At 49.4% G+C, this 16,530-nt stretch overlaps 1 protein-coding gene across 2 annotated transcripts in view; it reads right to left on the reverse strand.

Moving 5' to 3' along the window:
- Positions 1–306: 306 nt before the first annotated feature.
- Hk2 (hexokinase 2) overlaps positions 307–16,530 on the reverse strand; it is a 50,451-nt gene continuing 34,227 nt past the window's right edge. Inside the window, exons 7-17 of one of the 2 annotated variants that reach the window (XM_087656043.1) lie at positions 14,031–14,186; positions 12,609–12,842; positions 11,175–11,479; positions 9,931–10,079; positions 9,494–9,613; positions 7,507–7,602; positions 6,401–6,500; positions 6,126–6,309; positions 4,873–5,028; positions 4,057–4,290; positions 307–2,608 (exon numbers count right to left, since the gene is read on the reverse strand). In XM_087656043.1, coding sequence (XP_087512169.1) covers positions 2,464–2,608; positions 4,057–4,290; positions 4,873–5,028; positions 6,126–6,309; positions 6,401–6,500; positions 7,507–7,602; positions 9,494–9,613; positions 9,931–10,079; positions 11,175–11,479; positions 12,609–12,842; positions 14,031–14,186 — 1,879 coding nt within the window. In that variant the 3' untranslated portion in view covers positions 307–2,463. 2 annotated transcript variants of the gene reach the window in all.

Below are 16,530 nucleotides of genomic sequence, written 5' to 3' on the forward strand. Positions count from 1 at the left end.
CACTGGGGGCAGAGCATTTAAGAACTGACACCTCCGTCGTCTTTACTGTTTCTGGCTTGAGGATCAGCCCCTGCTCTCAGCATCTGATCCGTTTCCTGCTGCTCATCCATGGCGTTTATAACAGCAAATGAAAGTAATCACAGGATCTGATCCCCCACAGGCTTTAGTATCCCAGAACCCATCTCCATGGATACTGAAAGATAGCACAACCCTCCAAATGCATTGGTCCCATCAATGATTGATCAGACTGACCAGGAAGTTCTAATTTGCCCAAAGATTGCCCATTTTAAAGATCCAATCACACACTGAATATTTTGAAAAAAAAAAGTTAAAATTTATTAATAATAGTTAACATCACATGGTTAATTTCAACTAGTTCTCTACTGTACATAGTGACAAAACCGAGTGCCCAGGGATTTGAGATGAGTCAAAGGTCATTGAATACCACAAAGTAGCTTAGCAGAGGGCTGTCAACCTAGTGCTAGGAACACAGCACACTGTCTCATGCTCTGGATTGAAAGCCAACTTCCTTAAAAAGCTACACACACACACACACACACACACACACACACACACACACACACACCTTCACCTTTAAAAAAAGAAAAAAAAGTGTCCCTTCCTAGGTGGTGCTTGATTTTAAAAGTTTTAAATTCAAGATTGAAAACTTTAGTCAGAATCCATCTGCACTCCGTGGCTACCCTCTAGTGGTGTACACATCTATAGATGGCTTTGGTTTTCAGGTCTGTTTCGGTTACTGCAGGTTGAGGGAGCTACACCAGATAGGCAGTGCCAGCCTGGAACAAATCAACATTCGACCTTCCCTCTGGGCATCCCAGGGAGCTTGTTCGGATGTAACCAGGCTCTGCTCAGCACACATTTGAAAGATGTTCAAAACTTAGGGGCTACAAGGTTGAGTTTTCTTTTGGTCTTTATGTTATCTCTGTTTTAGTGTTGCAAGGCTATTCCTTCTTTATTACATCCTATCCAGGTTTAATGTTGGTGGTCAATTTAATATTTTGAAGGGAGAGGTGAACTTTCGGATTCAGAGCGAACCGTACTCAGAGAGCAGAGAACAGGGCATTGACGTCCTCCCGTTCCTCGAACAGTCCGGAATAAATAACATGTATAAAAAGGAGAGTCGGCAGCTCGGTGTGGCTCAGTCTGAGGAAGCAGACAGACATCGAACGTCTCGTGTAAAACACAAGACAAACCGGAGGTGGGATCTGCTAGGAGGGCAAATGCACCAACACCCCCGAGACATCCCTGAGGCTTGGTTGAATTCTCTCAATGCTTTGTATGGTCTGCTCCAACAATCAGATGACTTTAAAAACAGTGTTTGGTGGCTTCCTTTTATTTGTCAAACCGTCTTAAAACACTGACTGACCTACAAACTGAGCCCTCTACACAGTGAGAACAAACCCTTTGGTTTTCTTTGGCTAACATCCTGGGTGAGACCAGTCAGGAAAGCACCTGGACGGAGCAGCCAGCTGCTATCTATGGCTCCCTTCCCCCAGGGGACCAGCCTCAGTCTCCCTTCCTGCCTTGCATACACCTCACAGACCCCGGAGGAAGGTGAAGCCAGGAGGTTGGCGCTCTGCCAATAACCCACTAAGAGGTTCTACCTATCTCCTCTTCCCACGGGTGAATGAGGTATTTCTAGAGCCAGTCAGTGTCTCATATCCAGAACTACAATGATCTACTCATGAGGCCGAGTCAGGAGACCCTGGCCAGCTATATACAGAACAAAGGAACACATAAATACATTACTTACAAAATTAACCATTACACAATGGAGAGGACCTGCTTTAAACTAAGTAAATTTCAAACATAAATTAAAAAAGAAAAAAACAAAACAAAACAAAAAACTAAAAAGCGACCAAAGCCACTCCTGTCCCCAAGGTCTGTAGCTCGTGGATGACACATTCAGCCATGTGAGGTAAAGCCACAAACACTTGAAGAAGACGTCCACTCTAGCTTTGGTTCAGATTCCTCTATCCCAGGACAGCAAATGTTTTAGAACCGGCAGGGTGATGCTTATGGGTTGAGTTGAAGAGGGACAGCCACGTAGGGCAGGGGACGTCCTATCTCTCCTCCTCCCTCCCACCCAACATCTACCTCTGATGAGAGAAGCATCGACATTTCAAGATGTTCTCCACCTACAAATGTCAGGTTCAGCTCCAAGCTGAGGCAACCATTTTCTCAAGACTGTCCCCATCCCATAGGATTGTACAGGAAGTAGAGTGGGGGAGGACCATCCCAGGAGGTGACCAGCAGGAACTGCGAACAACTCCTTACTTCAGATTCTCAGGAAGGCCAAGGATTGGGTACCAAACTCTACAGTGAATATACAGAGACAAAAGTCCCAGTCTCACAGGGTCCTCTCTGCCAAGGGGTCCATCTTCTCATAATTTAAAACGGGGAAGTGAGGAAGCAGAGAAGCCCCGTCTGGTCCCCAAGCTTCTATCTCTGCCCAGCCTCCCGGATGCGGCAGGCCACGGCAGTGATGAGAGCTGCTCCCTTCCCACTGCCGTCCTCGGATTCCAGGAAGGACACGTCACATTTCGGAGCCAGATCTCTCACCGTCTCATGCATGACCTTGGCAAAGCTGGAGAAGGAGAAAAGGGGGATGTGACTGATTGGTGTCAAGGGAAGCTGGAAAGAGGAATGAGAAGTGAGGCAAGGCACCTACAAACTAACATTTACTTTGTACTCGGTACCGTAGACAGGCTTGCAGGGGCTAGGGCCACGTCAAGTCTTAGACCACAGTGGCCAACCACAAGAGTAGAAGGCTCAAGTTTTTGGCACAAATGTCTTGAGATGCAGATAAACTTCTTCAAAACATATCAGTTGATCCTGTATCTCAGTTGATAGTATTTGCCTAGCAACATAAGGGTTCCACCCCCAGCATCGACTGAGCACCGTAGCCCATGTCTGTAATCCCAGCAAACAAGAAGGGAGTCAAAAGCCCATGGTTACCCTTGGCTACACAGCAAAGATAGGCTATGTCTCAAAGGCCAGCATGGGATTTAAAGAGACTCTAGCTTAAAGACAAAGCAAGGGGTGAGAGAGATAGATCAGCACTGAGTACGAGAACCCTTGCATGGGGACCAAGATTCAGTTCCCAGCACCCAAATGGTGTTCACAATGCCCTGTAACTCCAGCTTCAGGGAATCCAGAGCCATCTTCTGGACCCCGTAGGCACTGCACCCATGTACATACCTTCCCCATGCCTCCCACCTCTAGCCCATATATAAATTAAACTAACTTTTAAAGGTAAATTAAGGGCTAGAGCAATGGCTCTGTGATTAAGAGCATCTATTGGTCTTTCAGGAGCCAAGTTTGATCGCTTGACCAGGTCAGGCTGCTCATGATTGCCTGTAACTCCGGTGCCAGGCAATCGGCCTGCAAGGGTACCCTTGCTCTAATGTAATACCCCACAGAGACACTCATACATGTTCCAGTGCAGTGGGCCGTGTGCCCTCTCATGGCTACTCTGCCATCTCAGCAAAAAATATGTACTCTGTCAGCACATAGACAGGGGATGGGAGTGGCTGTGCTCTTACAAAGCCTTTAGTAACACAAGCACTGAGTGGACAATCCTTCAATCACAGAAAAAAATCTTGCTTGAATCACAAAGTCTACCAGATTATTCCCAGTGCATCCTAACAGCCAAAATCTCAATCAAAATGATTAGACATCACGTCAATACAGAAATAGCAGTGATCACTGGGAAATACAATCTCTGGTAGTAGTGAACTCCCGTCGTTCCACCCCAAGAGACAGAGGGCTAGGAGGAATTAGAGGCTAGCCTCAACTACATAATGAATTCAAGGCTACCCTGGCTCAAAATCAAAAAAAGTTGCGAACCAGCCTTGGAATTTAGCCAGCTACACCCACATGCAGGCTCTCAGACCAACAAAAGGGTCACCACCATTAATCTGCAAACTAAGCACGAAACCCTCTTTGGAGCGGCTGAGAGGAGGTGGAGAAGAGAAATGCACGAAGAAAAGGAAGACAGGGCAGCCCTCTTCACCCCCGAGGTCAGGCACTCACTGAGGATGAAGCTTATACAGAGTCCCGTCCACGCCCACTGTCACTTTGAGGTTGTCCAGCCCACGGTTCTCTCTTATCTTGTCCACTACGGCGGCCATGCCTGCGCCACAGAGCTGTGCAGCGCGCCGGGCAACCACAGTGCACACCTCCTTCACGATGATGCTGTCATCGCACGTGCTCTCCAGCCCTAGGTGGCGCAGGATGGCACGAACCTGTAGCAGGGCTAGGCAGTCGCTGCGTGGGAGACAGACAATGCAGAGTTAATGATGCACAGAAAGGCTTGGTGCCCTGCGTTTCCCTAAGGCCCCCTGATACGGGGGGGGGGGGGGGGGTGGTGGTCGGTCCAGCTCTGAACTCATTCACTCGCTCTCCCTGAAGGTGACAGAGCTACAAACAAGTGACCCTACATTCTACTTTGCACTCAAGGTGGGCATTGTTACTACAGCCTGATGGAGAGCCACACCTGTAATCTCAGCAGTCAGGAGGTGCAAACAAGACTGAAACCAACTCAAGGGCAACCTTACTTAGTAAGATCTGCCTCAAGAAAGCCAAAACCAAACTATACTGAAAACAAAGAAAAACCCACATCTTACACTCACTCTAGCCCTGATACTAAAGCTCACCAAATCTCATTCTCGGTCTCTTTCCACGTTCAGCATAGGTAAGTGTCAGTTAGGAAAGGTAACTCACTGGAGGCAGACCTCTGCCATCTATATCTTGACTTCATATGAGCTTCGGAAACCCTTTAGCCTGTCTATTCACTGGACAGAAAATGAGGACCGGGCCCCACCTTTCTCCCGAGCCTCTCCTCCTCACCTCTCTATCTGAGACAGGAACTTAGTTTCAAAGATTCCCCTTGTCTTGAGGCGCTCTGAGATGCGGCCTCGGAAGAGCAGCCCCCGCTTCGTGAAATCGATGAGAATGTTGCGCACAATCTCTCCCAAGTACATGCCGCTGATCATCTTCTCGAACCTGCAACGGGACGTTGTCCACAGAGGTCAGAAGGGGGCAGATGAGTCCAGACCAGAAAAAAAGGGAGGGTGGAAAAACTCCTCTTGTGGGGGCAGAGAGGAAGGAACATGGTGTCACTCGGGCGACATCCAAGAATCTTCTCAAATGTTGAGCAAAACTCACCACCTGACATCTGAGGCCCACAAGGCTTGGAGGGAAGGGAAGGGAAGGGAAGGGAAGGGAAGGGAAGGGAAGGGAAGGGAAGGGAAGGGAAGGGAAGGACCATACACCCAAGACCAATTCCAGGAACAAGGAAGAATAGCTGAGTCAGTCTTCACCCTAAATTCCACTGGACGGCTTCCATGTTTTCTCTTGGGCCTTAAGTAACTGCTGGCAACAACAGCAGGACCCCCCTCCCCCCCCCCCCCGCCGCCGCCACTTCTGGAACCAACCATGACGCTGACATGACTGGTCTTTGGAATATGCACAATGCCTCTTTGCAAAGCCAAGGCCCCCACGGTGCACTGAAGACATTGTCATTGTCCTACCTCCTTTTGTAGCCTGCTTCTTCCTTCATTAATGCTACCTGCCTGGCTCGAAGAGGGATTTCAATCTGGGGTCTTCTCTAATCTAGACTAATCATAGACTGTAAAGTGTGCTCTAAAGGACCATGGTCTTTGGTCTTTGACTACTGATTCAGACACTGTAGAGATAGCATCTTCCTACCAGGAAGAGGTCTCAGATCAGCTCCAAGCCCCTACACTACATGAGGCTCTGCGACATTGGGGATGCTTGTCATTTCATAAGAGAGGTGACAGATGCTAAGTAACCTGCCTTCCTGTCAGAGCCACAACAGTGCTTCTTCACACTGGGAGCTGCCTGTCTGTCTTTCTGTCTGTGTTGCCAAGTTCCCACCTGGTTTTCCTCAGTCTCAGACCTAGTTTCTAACGCACTCTCAAGACCTTGTAGTATGTTTGAGAAAGAAGACCCTCTTTGAAGGAGAGCCCCACCAGTCTCCTCAGGAGAACGGGCATTCTGAGGAAAACCGTGAAGATGGAGAGCCCGGTCAGTTGAGGCCCTGTTCTGGGACTTAGCTCCCAACACAGGTGATTGCTTACCTCTGTTTGCCAGGGTTGAGAGAAAGCTCATCCACAGCAACATCAAACACGGTCCGCAAGTCATCCAGGCAGCCATTGTCCCCAAATGCTCCCCACTCCATGTTGACACACATCCGTCCCTCCTCTCCGTCCACCAGCTCCACATTACGCATCTCTTCCATGTAGCAGGCGTTGCTTCCGGTGCCTGTCAATCAGAGGCCACCAGTCCTGCTCAACACCAGCCTCCCACCCACCCAGAGCCACGCAACCCCAACTGGGAAGGGTAGCGTCCTTACCAACAATGAGGCCAACTTCACAGTGAGGGTCTTCGTAGCCACAAGTCATCATAGTCCCAACTGTGTCATTCACCACGGCAACCACATCCAGGTCAAACTCCTGATAGCAAGAAGAAGATGTCTACTCCGCAAATCCCAATGTCAGAAACTTCAAGACACATATACACACATGCATGCACAGGCACACACATATACCCCAAATGGTATATACCATGGCCTATTCCTCATTTCACCTGCCCCTGCTCAGACACCCCCTCCTCAAACTGAAGCCTACACTTCCACTGGCCAGGACATTAAGACCACTTCTGAGCACGGAGGTCAGATCAGTCAGCAGAGAGCAGTGCGTGCTTTCCTTATAAGCACGACAAGCCAAGTTTGATCTTCAGAACCATGAAAGAGACAGACACAACAATGACGCATGCTTGTAATCTGTGCATGGGGAAATGGAGACCAACAGATAGATTCCTAGGGCTTGCTGGCTAACCAACCTAGCCTATCTGTTCGGTCCCAGGACAATAAGAGAAATCTGTCTCAAAAACCAAGATTAGGGGCTGGAGACATGGCTCAGTGGTTAAGAGCCCGGACTGCTCTTCCAGAGGTCCTGAGTTCAACTCCCAGCAACTACTTGGTGGCTCACAACTATCTGTGATGGGATCTGATGCCCTCTTCTGGTGTGTCTGAAGACAGTAACAGTGTACTCACATACATGAAATAAATCTAAAAACCAAACAAACAAAGAAACAAAAACTGAAGGAAAGCCAGGCTGGCATGGTGGCATATACCTTTGATCTCAACCCTTCAGAGGCTGAGGTGGTATCTAAGGATTGCCACCTAAGGCTGTCCTCGGGACACACACACACACACACACACACACACACACACACACACACACACAGAGAGAGAGAGAGAGAGAGAGAGAGCGCACCACTTGTCTATTTGCTCAGCCCTCTGTGCTCTCCCCATTCCTCAAAGCCATTACAGCAGCACCAGCCACTGGAACATGGCCTTCTAGTAGTTAACCAACCACTGCTGAGTGAGCTTATTTTCCCAACAAAGCAGTAACATGTGATACACCAAGCCTTGCACTACGTTCTCTGTTCTCCTACCTCTCGCCGGTGAATCGCTTCCTTCAGCAAGGTGACCACATCCTCACCCTCGCAGCCAGATGCCTTGAATCCCTTTGTCCACTTGAGGAGGATGCTCTGAAAGTAAGAAAATAGGAAATAAAAATCACACAGGCACACAGAGGAGGGATATCCAAGAGGGCGTCCTAGGTCACTCCTGGAGCCTGGTTCTGCTTCTAGCTCTCACCCTCGCCAAGCAGATTTTTCACAAACAGTTCTAAGCCTGCACCTAAGGTACTGACTTGGTTACATCATTTGATCCTCACTACCACATGAGAGTTTTCCATAATCAGTTACTTGGTGGGAAATCAAGGCACTGAAGGGATTTGCCTGAGATCTAGATCATACCCTGGCCCAGCGACTCATGGCTCCAGGTCCACACAAATATTCCAACAATTATTCCTTCGGTGGACAAAGACTAGAAGGGTGTATGTCTTAATTCCAGAGTTCAATGAACAGTGTGGGGGGGGGGGGGGCGCGCGTGTGTGTGTGTGTGTGTGTGTGTGTGTGTGTGTGTGTGTGTTCACATCTGCTTGCATAAAGCCGTGCACATGGCCTGAGTATGTTAGTCAGAGGCTGATATCACACGCCTTCTCCATTTGCTGTCTACTTTTTTTTTTTTTTTTTTTTGAGGGAATCTGTCATTATACTCAGAACTCACTGAGTTAAGACTGGCTGGCCAGGGAGCACCCAGGATCTACCTGCCTGGCTCTGCTTCCATAGTGCTGGGATTACAGGTACAGCACTGCACCCAGCTTTTGTATGGGTGCTGGAGATCTCAGCTCACAGATCCGCATTACAAACCAAGCAATTACCATCTGAGCCAGCCCCCTGAGCCCCTCTTTAGGTAGGGCGTCCTCCCTTGTGTGGTGGGACATCTAGACACAGATGCCCATTTGCTTTGTACATGGGAGAAACAGGGTTTGTTCCCCGTTGCTCTCGATGGTATAGCAGCCAGGACAAACCAGCAGCCCTTTCACAAAAGGCTGGAATCATGGCCACCCACGTGCCTTGCTCATGGTACATGCCCATCACTTGTGTATCCCACAAACCTGGGTGTGCCACACTGTGCTGAGATCCCGAGATTCTAAACAAAACACAGCACCGTGGAGGCCTGGCTAGTTACATCCACACGGCAACAAAGGCATGCCTGTCTCTTCTACTCGTCTCTCATCTACTGCTGAGCTTCCTGCCTCTGGCAAAAAAGTGCTCATAACCTCATTTCAGGTGATCACTACAGGACAACCGCCGGCTTCAACAACCCGGGAGACGTGCCCAAAGTCAGTGGTGAATAAATGTGGCCAAAGACCTCTGGGCCTCCAGGTGTCCTTAACACCTGCTGAAACCTCATCAAAACGGTGATGTCACCAGAGCCACGGCGACAGCTGGCCTCTGCTTTCCTTACTCTTACTTCTAGAGTTACCAGAGGAGCCTTAACTTACAGAACACAGAAACATCCAGCAACAATCTAAGGTCATACAATCCTGACTGGAACAGCGGTGAGTTTCCTGATAAAAATACACAAACTTGCACATGTTGGCATGAAAAGAGAGGGTCTACTCATGTGCACGAGGACCTCGGTTTGGTATTCAGCACCCATGGAAAAGCTGGGAAGACAGGAGAACCTCTAGGGTTTCACCAAACAGCCAGACAGCATTGCATAAATAAGTGAGCTCCAGGTTAATGAGAGGCCTCGTCTCAAAAACGAGGTAGATAACCTCTAACTGAACATGTATGCATGTGGCAACACACAGGCACGCGCGCACACACACGCGCGCAAACATACACAATGAGTTAATATTTTTGATTGTTATCGTTATGTGTACCCAAAACTTTGGTAGCCAATTTCTCCTAAGCGCCCGACCCAAGGTCTTTCCCTCTTCTAAGAACAACTCTCTTCCCTGTAAACTGGAGTGCACTTAGGAGTTAAGGAAGCCCAAAGAAGAGCCCTCCTAGAAGGTGACCCTACCTGGTCTAGGCTGTTCTGCTGGCAAGGGAAGGAGAATGTGAAACCCAAAGGCAGGGACACGCCCTTCATGCCCATGTACTCCAGGAAGTCCGCAATGCACTGGACAATGTGGTCGAAGAGCTGCAGGAAGAAAGGGCATTGAGAGAGGGGCCTCGACAGAGGGGGATGTCTGCCCTCAAGCACTGAGAAATGCAAGTTCAGGCAGCACCAATCAGGAGCAACTCTGCCAGGGCCATGAACCACTGCCCTCCTCAAGCCAGGGGTGAGTCGAGGAGGGGCAGGCTTTGAAATTGGGGTGGTTGCTGGATCCTCCCAGAAGCACATCCCATCATGAGCTCCCCTCCTCCCTAATGTATCGCCACCACCACGGCTACCCAGTTCTCTCTAGCCCCTAGCCACCCCCGCCCCCGTTCGTTCTCTCCAGCCCCTCGCCTCACCTCTTCCCCAGTGCCATGCATAACCTCCTGTGGGATGGAGTAGATCTTGTTATGCATCTCCACGCCCCTCCGCTTGCCATTACGCACACGCACCAGCAGGACCCGGAAGTTTGTTCCTCCAAGATCCAAGGCCAAGAAGTCTCCTTTCTCTGGAAAATGAACCCGGGACAATGAGTTGGGGTGACAGAGAATGCGTTTCCCTTCCTTGGGGTTGTGGAAGAGACCCTGTGAAACGCAGGTCTTGGGAGAAGATGAAGCGTGAGCGCCACCTGGCAGTTAAGCAAGCAAAATCTTCAAGACCAAATCCGAGTGGGCCCATGTGGTAGAACCCCAGCAGTCAGCTCTTCAGAACATGGGGAATGCTAATACGGTATACCTAAGACTGTCTAAATGTCACAGCTGAGACGAGACGAATGGCTACATTTTGAGTTTAAATCAACCATGAGCCAATCCAGCACATTCCTTTTCCCTCTTAAAGGTGATCTTTGAGGGGTACTTGAATGGAGTAAGGCCCCACATTACCAGGGTACCAAACCCTAGCTTCTGCCTCTGGAGCCAATATTGCCAACCATGAACCATCATGAACCAGAAACGTTTTCTATGGGGCCAAACAGGAAATACATGCAGACCCAAACTAATGTAGTATTTGAGAACTGCCTCTCGCATGCTAGGTTTGAATGGAGGCTGACACTGATTATGTGACCGTGAACAGGGTTCTCTTGGTTTTAGTTCTCTGCCAAACAGCAAATTTTTAATAAACAAAATTGGTCTCTGAGTGTCTCTGCATATAGGTACAATCCTAGGATAGGTAATTCAAGGTTGTCCTCTACAACATCCTGGACTACATTTGAGGCCGGCCTCAGCTACATCAGACCCATTTCAAAAAGCAAAACAAATGGGGCTGAAGAGATAATTTGGCAGTTTAGAGCTGACATTGTTCTTGCAGTGGTCCCAAGTTCAGTTCCTAATTAATACCCACATCAGGGGTTTCCCAACTGACAGGTAAGCTCCAGGGGGACCGGATACCACTTGGCACATGACGCACAACTCACTCACACTCACACACACGCACAGACACACATGCACACACGCACAGACACACGCACACAGACACACACACACAGACACGCACACAGACCCGCATGCATACATGCACACAGACACACACACACAGACACGCACACAGACATGCATGCACACACGCGCACACACAGACCCGCACGCGCAGTGCCGATGCCACGCACCTGTGCCATCTGGAGTGGCACACACGTAAGTGGGCAGCATCTTCACAGGGGCGACCGCATGCGTCTCCTTGCTCAGACCCTGCTCCATTTCCACCTTCATTCTTCTCTTAACCTCCAGAAGCTGCTCGTGGCTCAGCTTCAGAGACTCCAGGGTCTTCTGGCGGGCCCGGTGTTGGTCAGCCAGACGGTAAGCCACCGCCGTCACCATAGCAGCCCCCTTGCCGCTGCCATCCTCAGAGCGGAGGAAGCGGACATCACAGTCGGGCACCAGCCTCCTCACTGCCTTATGGAGACGCTTGGCAAAACTGTTATACACAGAGACCATGGTTACAAATGGCGGCCATAGAGCAGACCATGCCCCTGCAGAAGCAAATGATGTCCGTATCTTCTCTCTCCATTTCTCCCCATCTTAGGGTTACTGTATAAAGACCCAGCTATTCAATCATGGCTGCCAAAGCTGGTCCTTCTAAAGCTACTGCCCCCTGAATGCAGTCACACAGACCCGCTCTTCCTCATGGAACAGGCTATACAGCTCCTCGGTGTAGCAGATGGAGCCAGGCTCTGCTAGGGCAACTGTAACCAAATGTCCCTGATGCTCCTGGAGACCCAGCCTCAATTAATCTGATGCCCCAAGGAAAACTCAATAAAAAGCTTGGAAGCATCTTTCTTTGGACTCTGGCCTTTCTCTTTCCAGTTCCTGCAGCTGTTCTCAGAACCATCTGGACAACTGGAGACTATAAGGATGTTTAATTAGCGGGAGGCTCTTGGGTGGTGGCCTCCTGCAGCTTCCAGGGAGAGCGGACTACTGAGGAGAGCACAACACAGCTATTCCAAGGTTCCTCTCCCAGGCCACCCACACCCACACAGATAGCAAGCAGCCTCGCCCTGTCACTGAGCCGGAACCGGCCTCTTAACCACATTCCCAGGTTATTCATATTCCTACGGCCCTGGGCTGGAAAGTTAGGGATCGATCTCCGGGCCAGATGGCAGTCACCAGCTGGCTTAAATAAAGGTGCCCTGCCCTGGCACACACACTGAGAAAACAATGGGCAATTAAGTGAGCACAAGAGACATCTTCTGGATCCTGGTCGAGATATTTTGGAATATACGAATACAAGGGGCAGAAACAATTCGACACCAAAATAAGGAGAGGCTGGCGTCTTCGAGGTTGGGATGGCCACTAACAGAGGGTAGGGTATCCAGATGAACCAGCCAGAATAATGGAAGACCAAGGAATGAATCAGTAACTCATAAGTAGAGAGGGACGTGGCTGGGGATGTAGTGATGTGCAAGCCACCAGCTGCCTTCAGAAAGCAAACGCACCCACACCAACAGTGTCCACTAGAGAACACTTAAGCTATATGGAAAGTACTGAACTGCCTCATGGAGTCTCCAGGGGACTCCGTTGTCCCCAGCCCGGGGCAGCACACTCACTGGGGATGTTTCTTGTAGACGGAGCCATCGACACCGATGGTGGAGCGAAGTCGCTCCTCGCCCTTGTTCTCTTTGATTCGCCACAGCACCGCGGCCAGGGTGGCTGCGCACAGACTGGCCGAGCGCGTGGACACAATCTGGCAGATTCGGTGCGTGGCCACACAATCCTCCTGCAATGGATTCAGACCCAGGCGCATCAGGATTTGGTAGGCCTTCTCGATTCCATCCTTATCCCTGGGAAACAGACAGGGTGTGAGCCATGCTGAATTCACTGTGGCCAGTGGGAGGGGCTGTGGGCTGGCAAGGGAGTCCCTCGGTTCTAGCAAAGTCATCCTTCCAGGGAGAGCTGACTACACAGTAATTCAAGGCTCCTCTCCCAGACCACCCACACACGCACACAGGCATACGCACACAGAGGGAGGTCTGGTTTCTGTAGGTGCTCTTGTTTCCCACAAGGAAAACCTTGCAGTTCCTTTGTGTGTACCTTAGAAAGACAAGACCCTGTTTTCCCTGCTGCACATGCTGAGTAAGAGAACGTGTGGGTGTGGGTTCCTGCTCACTGCAACTCAGCTGCCGGCCACCACTGAGTACTTCAATTCAGTGTGAGCCCCACCTGCTGCACTCTAGAAAGGCAAAAGCCAGTCTGTCTGAAGACATTGGGAAAGGGCTGGAGGTAGGGCCTGAGCCTCTCCTTGAGGAGCCCCATGCCTCTATAACACGGGCCTTCATCTCCCTTTGGGCTTAACAAAGAGCAGGCAGAACTGCTCCAAGGGTCCTCGTTAGCAAAGTCCTTTGAACTATTTCATTGGCCTTCTTTGCCTAAAACTACTTCCTCTCTCCATCACGTCCCTGAAACTCTAAGACCCCCTCAATCAAGTAGAAATCTGAAGCTCAGAACAGCAGACCTAAATCTTTGCAACACTGTTTGGTGATGTCGTTGGCAAGCACAAGAACCTGAGTTCAATCCCCACAATTTATGCTATATAAAAAAGATTCAGATGTGGTTTGTCTCTAATCCCAGAGCACTGGGGAGGTGGGGACCAGTAGATCCTTGGAGGCTCATTGGTCAGTTAGCCTAGCTTCCTTAGTAAACTCCAGGCTAGTGAGAAAGTCTGTCTTCAAGGTAGACATTGCAGGGCTGGAGAGATGGCTCACAGGTTAAGAGCACCAACGGGAGTTCAATTCCCAGCAACCACATGGTGGCTCACAACCATCTGCAATGGGATCTGATGCCCTCTTCTGGTGTGTCTGAAGACAGCTGCATGAAAGAGATACATCTAAGAGAAAAAAAAAAAAAAAAAAGGCAGAACACATACCCACACACGAATACACAGGCACACAGAGGCACACACAGAACTCCAAACCAAGCCCCTCATTTCCCTCCCCGGTTCCTGCCCTGCTCATGGAGACTTAGAAGCTTACTCTTCAATATCCGAGACATCTTTGGTCTCGAAGGAGCCAGTGGTAAGGAGTTCTGGGCTGAGTTTCCCTTGGAACAACAGCTCTGCCTTGGCCATCTTCACCAGGATGAGCCTGACCAGCTCCCCCATGTACATCCCGCTAATCATCTTCTCAAACCTGCAGAGACACCAGTGACACCCCACCATCAACAGATGCACAGCCTCTCTCCTCCAGAGGGCACACATGCGACACACAAAACCTCAAACCAACCTGGGTGGTAGTGAGACTCTGTCTCAAGGGGGAAAAAAAACAAACCCAGTAATAATAGTAACATCATAGATTCCCAATAGGAAACAAGATGGCTATAATTCCCACTCATCCCACCGACATTGCCTTCACCGATTTGTGAATTCAAGAAAATGTGTGGTAAGAGCCTGGACAGAGTCTGGGAGGTGGTAGTTCATGCCTTTAATCCCAGCACTTGGGAGGCAGAGGCAGGTGGATCTCTATTAGCGCAAGTCTAGCGTTGTCTAAAAAAAAAAAAGTAACCGGATAGAGACTGGGGTAAAGTTCCAGGGCAGGCTAAAAGAGAGCTCAAGAATCTGGTGAACACGTTGAGAACCAAAGAAAGAAATCAACGCCAGCACTTAAGGAAGTCCAGTAATTTAATTTCCCACCACTAGGTGGCACTGTTTTCTTTAGCGATTACTAAAGCCTCGGCCCACGTGACAGAAGAAACCGAGCCCTTCGGATTATCTTCTAGGTAAAGAAAGCCCCTTGATGTCTCATAAAGGAGCGGAGTCTAGAAGACAGGAAGCATGTACTAACTAGGACAGGGCTGTGTACTAACTAGGATGGGCCATGCCACCCAGGAGGCCCAGCAGGGGTGTGGCACAGAAAGAATGCCTAGCAGGAACTGAAAACCAGCAGGATGTGACTTGCTCAGAGCCAGGCTAAAGGAGCACTGGCAGCGTTCCAGACTCCAGCTATGCCAACATTTGGGAGGCCGAGGCAGGAGGACAATTGGAGAAATGGTTAAGAGTGAGTACCACTCTGGCAGAACAAAATTTGATTCCCAGCACCCAGGACTACATGTATGTAATTCTAGTGTCAGAGGATCCAGCGCCCTCTTCTGGCCTCCCCAGCAGTAGGCATACATGCGCACAGTGCACTTAATACAAAAAAGAAAAAAAAGGACCAAAACCCAAAAATAAATAAAAGGAAAAAAAAAACAAAACAAAACAATCAAGTTCATCTCAGCAAGTCCAAAGTCAGCTTAGCCCGCATGAGAAACTGTCTCAAAGACCAAAAACCCAAAGCTCTAACATAGCAGTTGCTCCTGGTGACCAGCAGCCTGGCTTCAGCACTGTAGATTTCCACTGTCTACACCACGCTGTCAACAAGACGGCCTCATGGTAGCTGAGGAATGGTCCTTCATCAGTGGCTCTTCACAACAGGACTGTCCAGCAGGACTTGAGGGTCACCCCAGAGGGCAGTTTGGAAGACTACAGTCCAATCACTGTCAGCCATCGATGGCGAGCCCCTACTGATGCTCCCAGGGACCCCTGGCTCCTAACCACTGTGGGATTCATGATGTGGGTTCATCCCACCAAGGGAAGCAGGCACCAGTGAATGGCTTTTCAGCTGACCTCTCGGCACCCACAGAGACACAACCACATGATCCTAAAGAAAGTGCAAGTGCACAGAGTCGCATTTCAACATGGAGAAGCCTGTGACTCTAAGAAAGGCTACCCACCTCTGCCCCAGTGTGGAGAGCTAGCTGGGTTCTCTGGGCTCCTTTTCCCAATAGAGATCAGAACTAAGTTTTTCTAAAACACTCACAGCACCAAGAGGACCACAGAAATAAATGACACATTGCTCAAAAACGGTTTTGCAACTGCCCTTGGCCCTTGCAGCAGCCACCAATGCTGTTTCAAGATCTTCCACAGAGGAGCAGTTCAGCAAATTTTGAGAAAAGAAGGTTGTGTAAGGGTCAAAAGGAGGGCCAGAGGGGCTGCTCTTGCAAAGAACCCAGAGCAGACACTCAGCACCCATATGGTGGTTCACAATTATGTGTGACTCCAGTTCCAGGGGATACAATGCCCTCTTCAGATCTCCAGTCACTGAGTACACAAATGGTACACACACGGCAAAACACTCACACATAAAAAGAAATGAATAGGGCTGGAGAGATGGCTCAGTGGTTAAGAGCACTGACTGCTCTTCTGAGGTCCTGAGTTCAAATCCCAGCAACCACATGGTGGCTCACAACCATCTGTAATGGGATCTGATGCCCTCTTCTGGTGTGCCTAAAGACAGCCACGGTATACTTATATATAATGAATAAAATAAATCTTTTTAAAAAAAGAATAAATCTAATTTAAAAAGAAGAAATACAAAGTCTTAAAAAAAAAAAAGTCAAAAGTAACAAAAATAAGGCTGTGGCACATAAGATCCAGGGTGCAAAATGCTAAGCTTTCACCTCCAATTTTCCCTGGGTCATAACTGGGCCAGAGACCTA

This window comes from Rattus norvegicus, chromosome 4, assembly GCF_021556685.1.
Source record: "Rattus norvegicus strain SHRSP/BbbUtx chromosome 4, alternate assembly SHRSP_T2T, whole genome shotgun sequence".
NCBI classification, from domain to species: domain Eukaryota; kingdom Metazoa; phylum Chordata; class Mammalia; order Rodentia; family Muridae; genus Rattus; species Rattus norvegicus.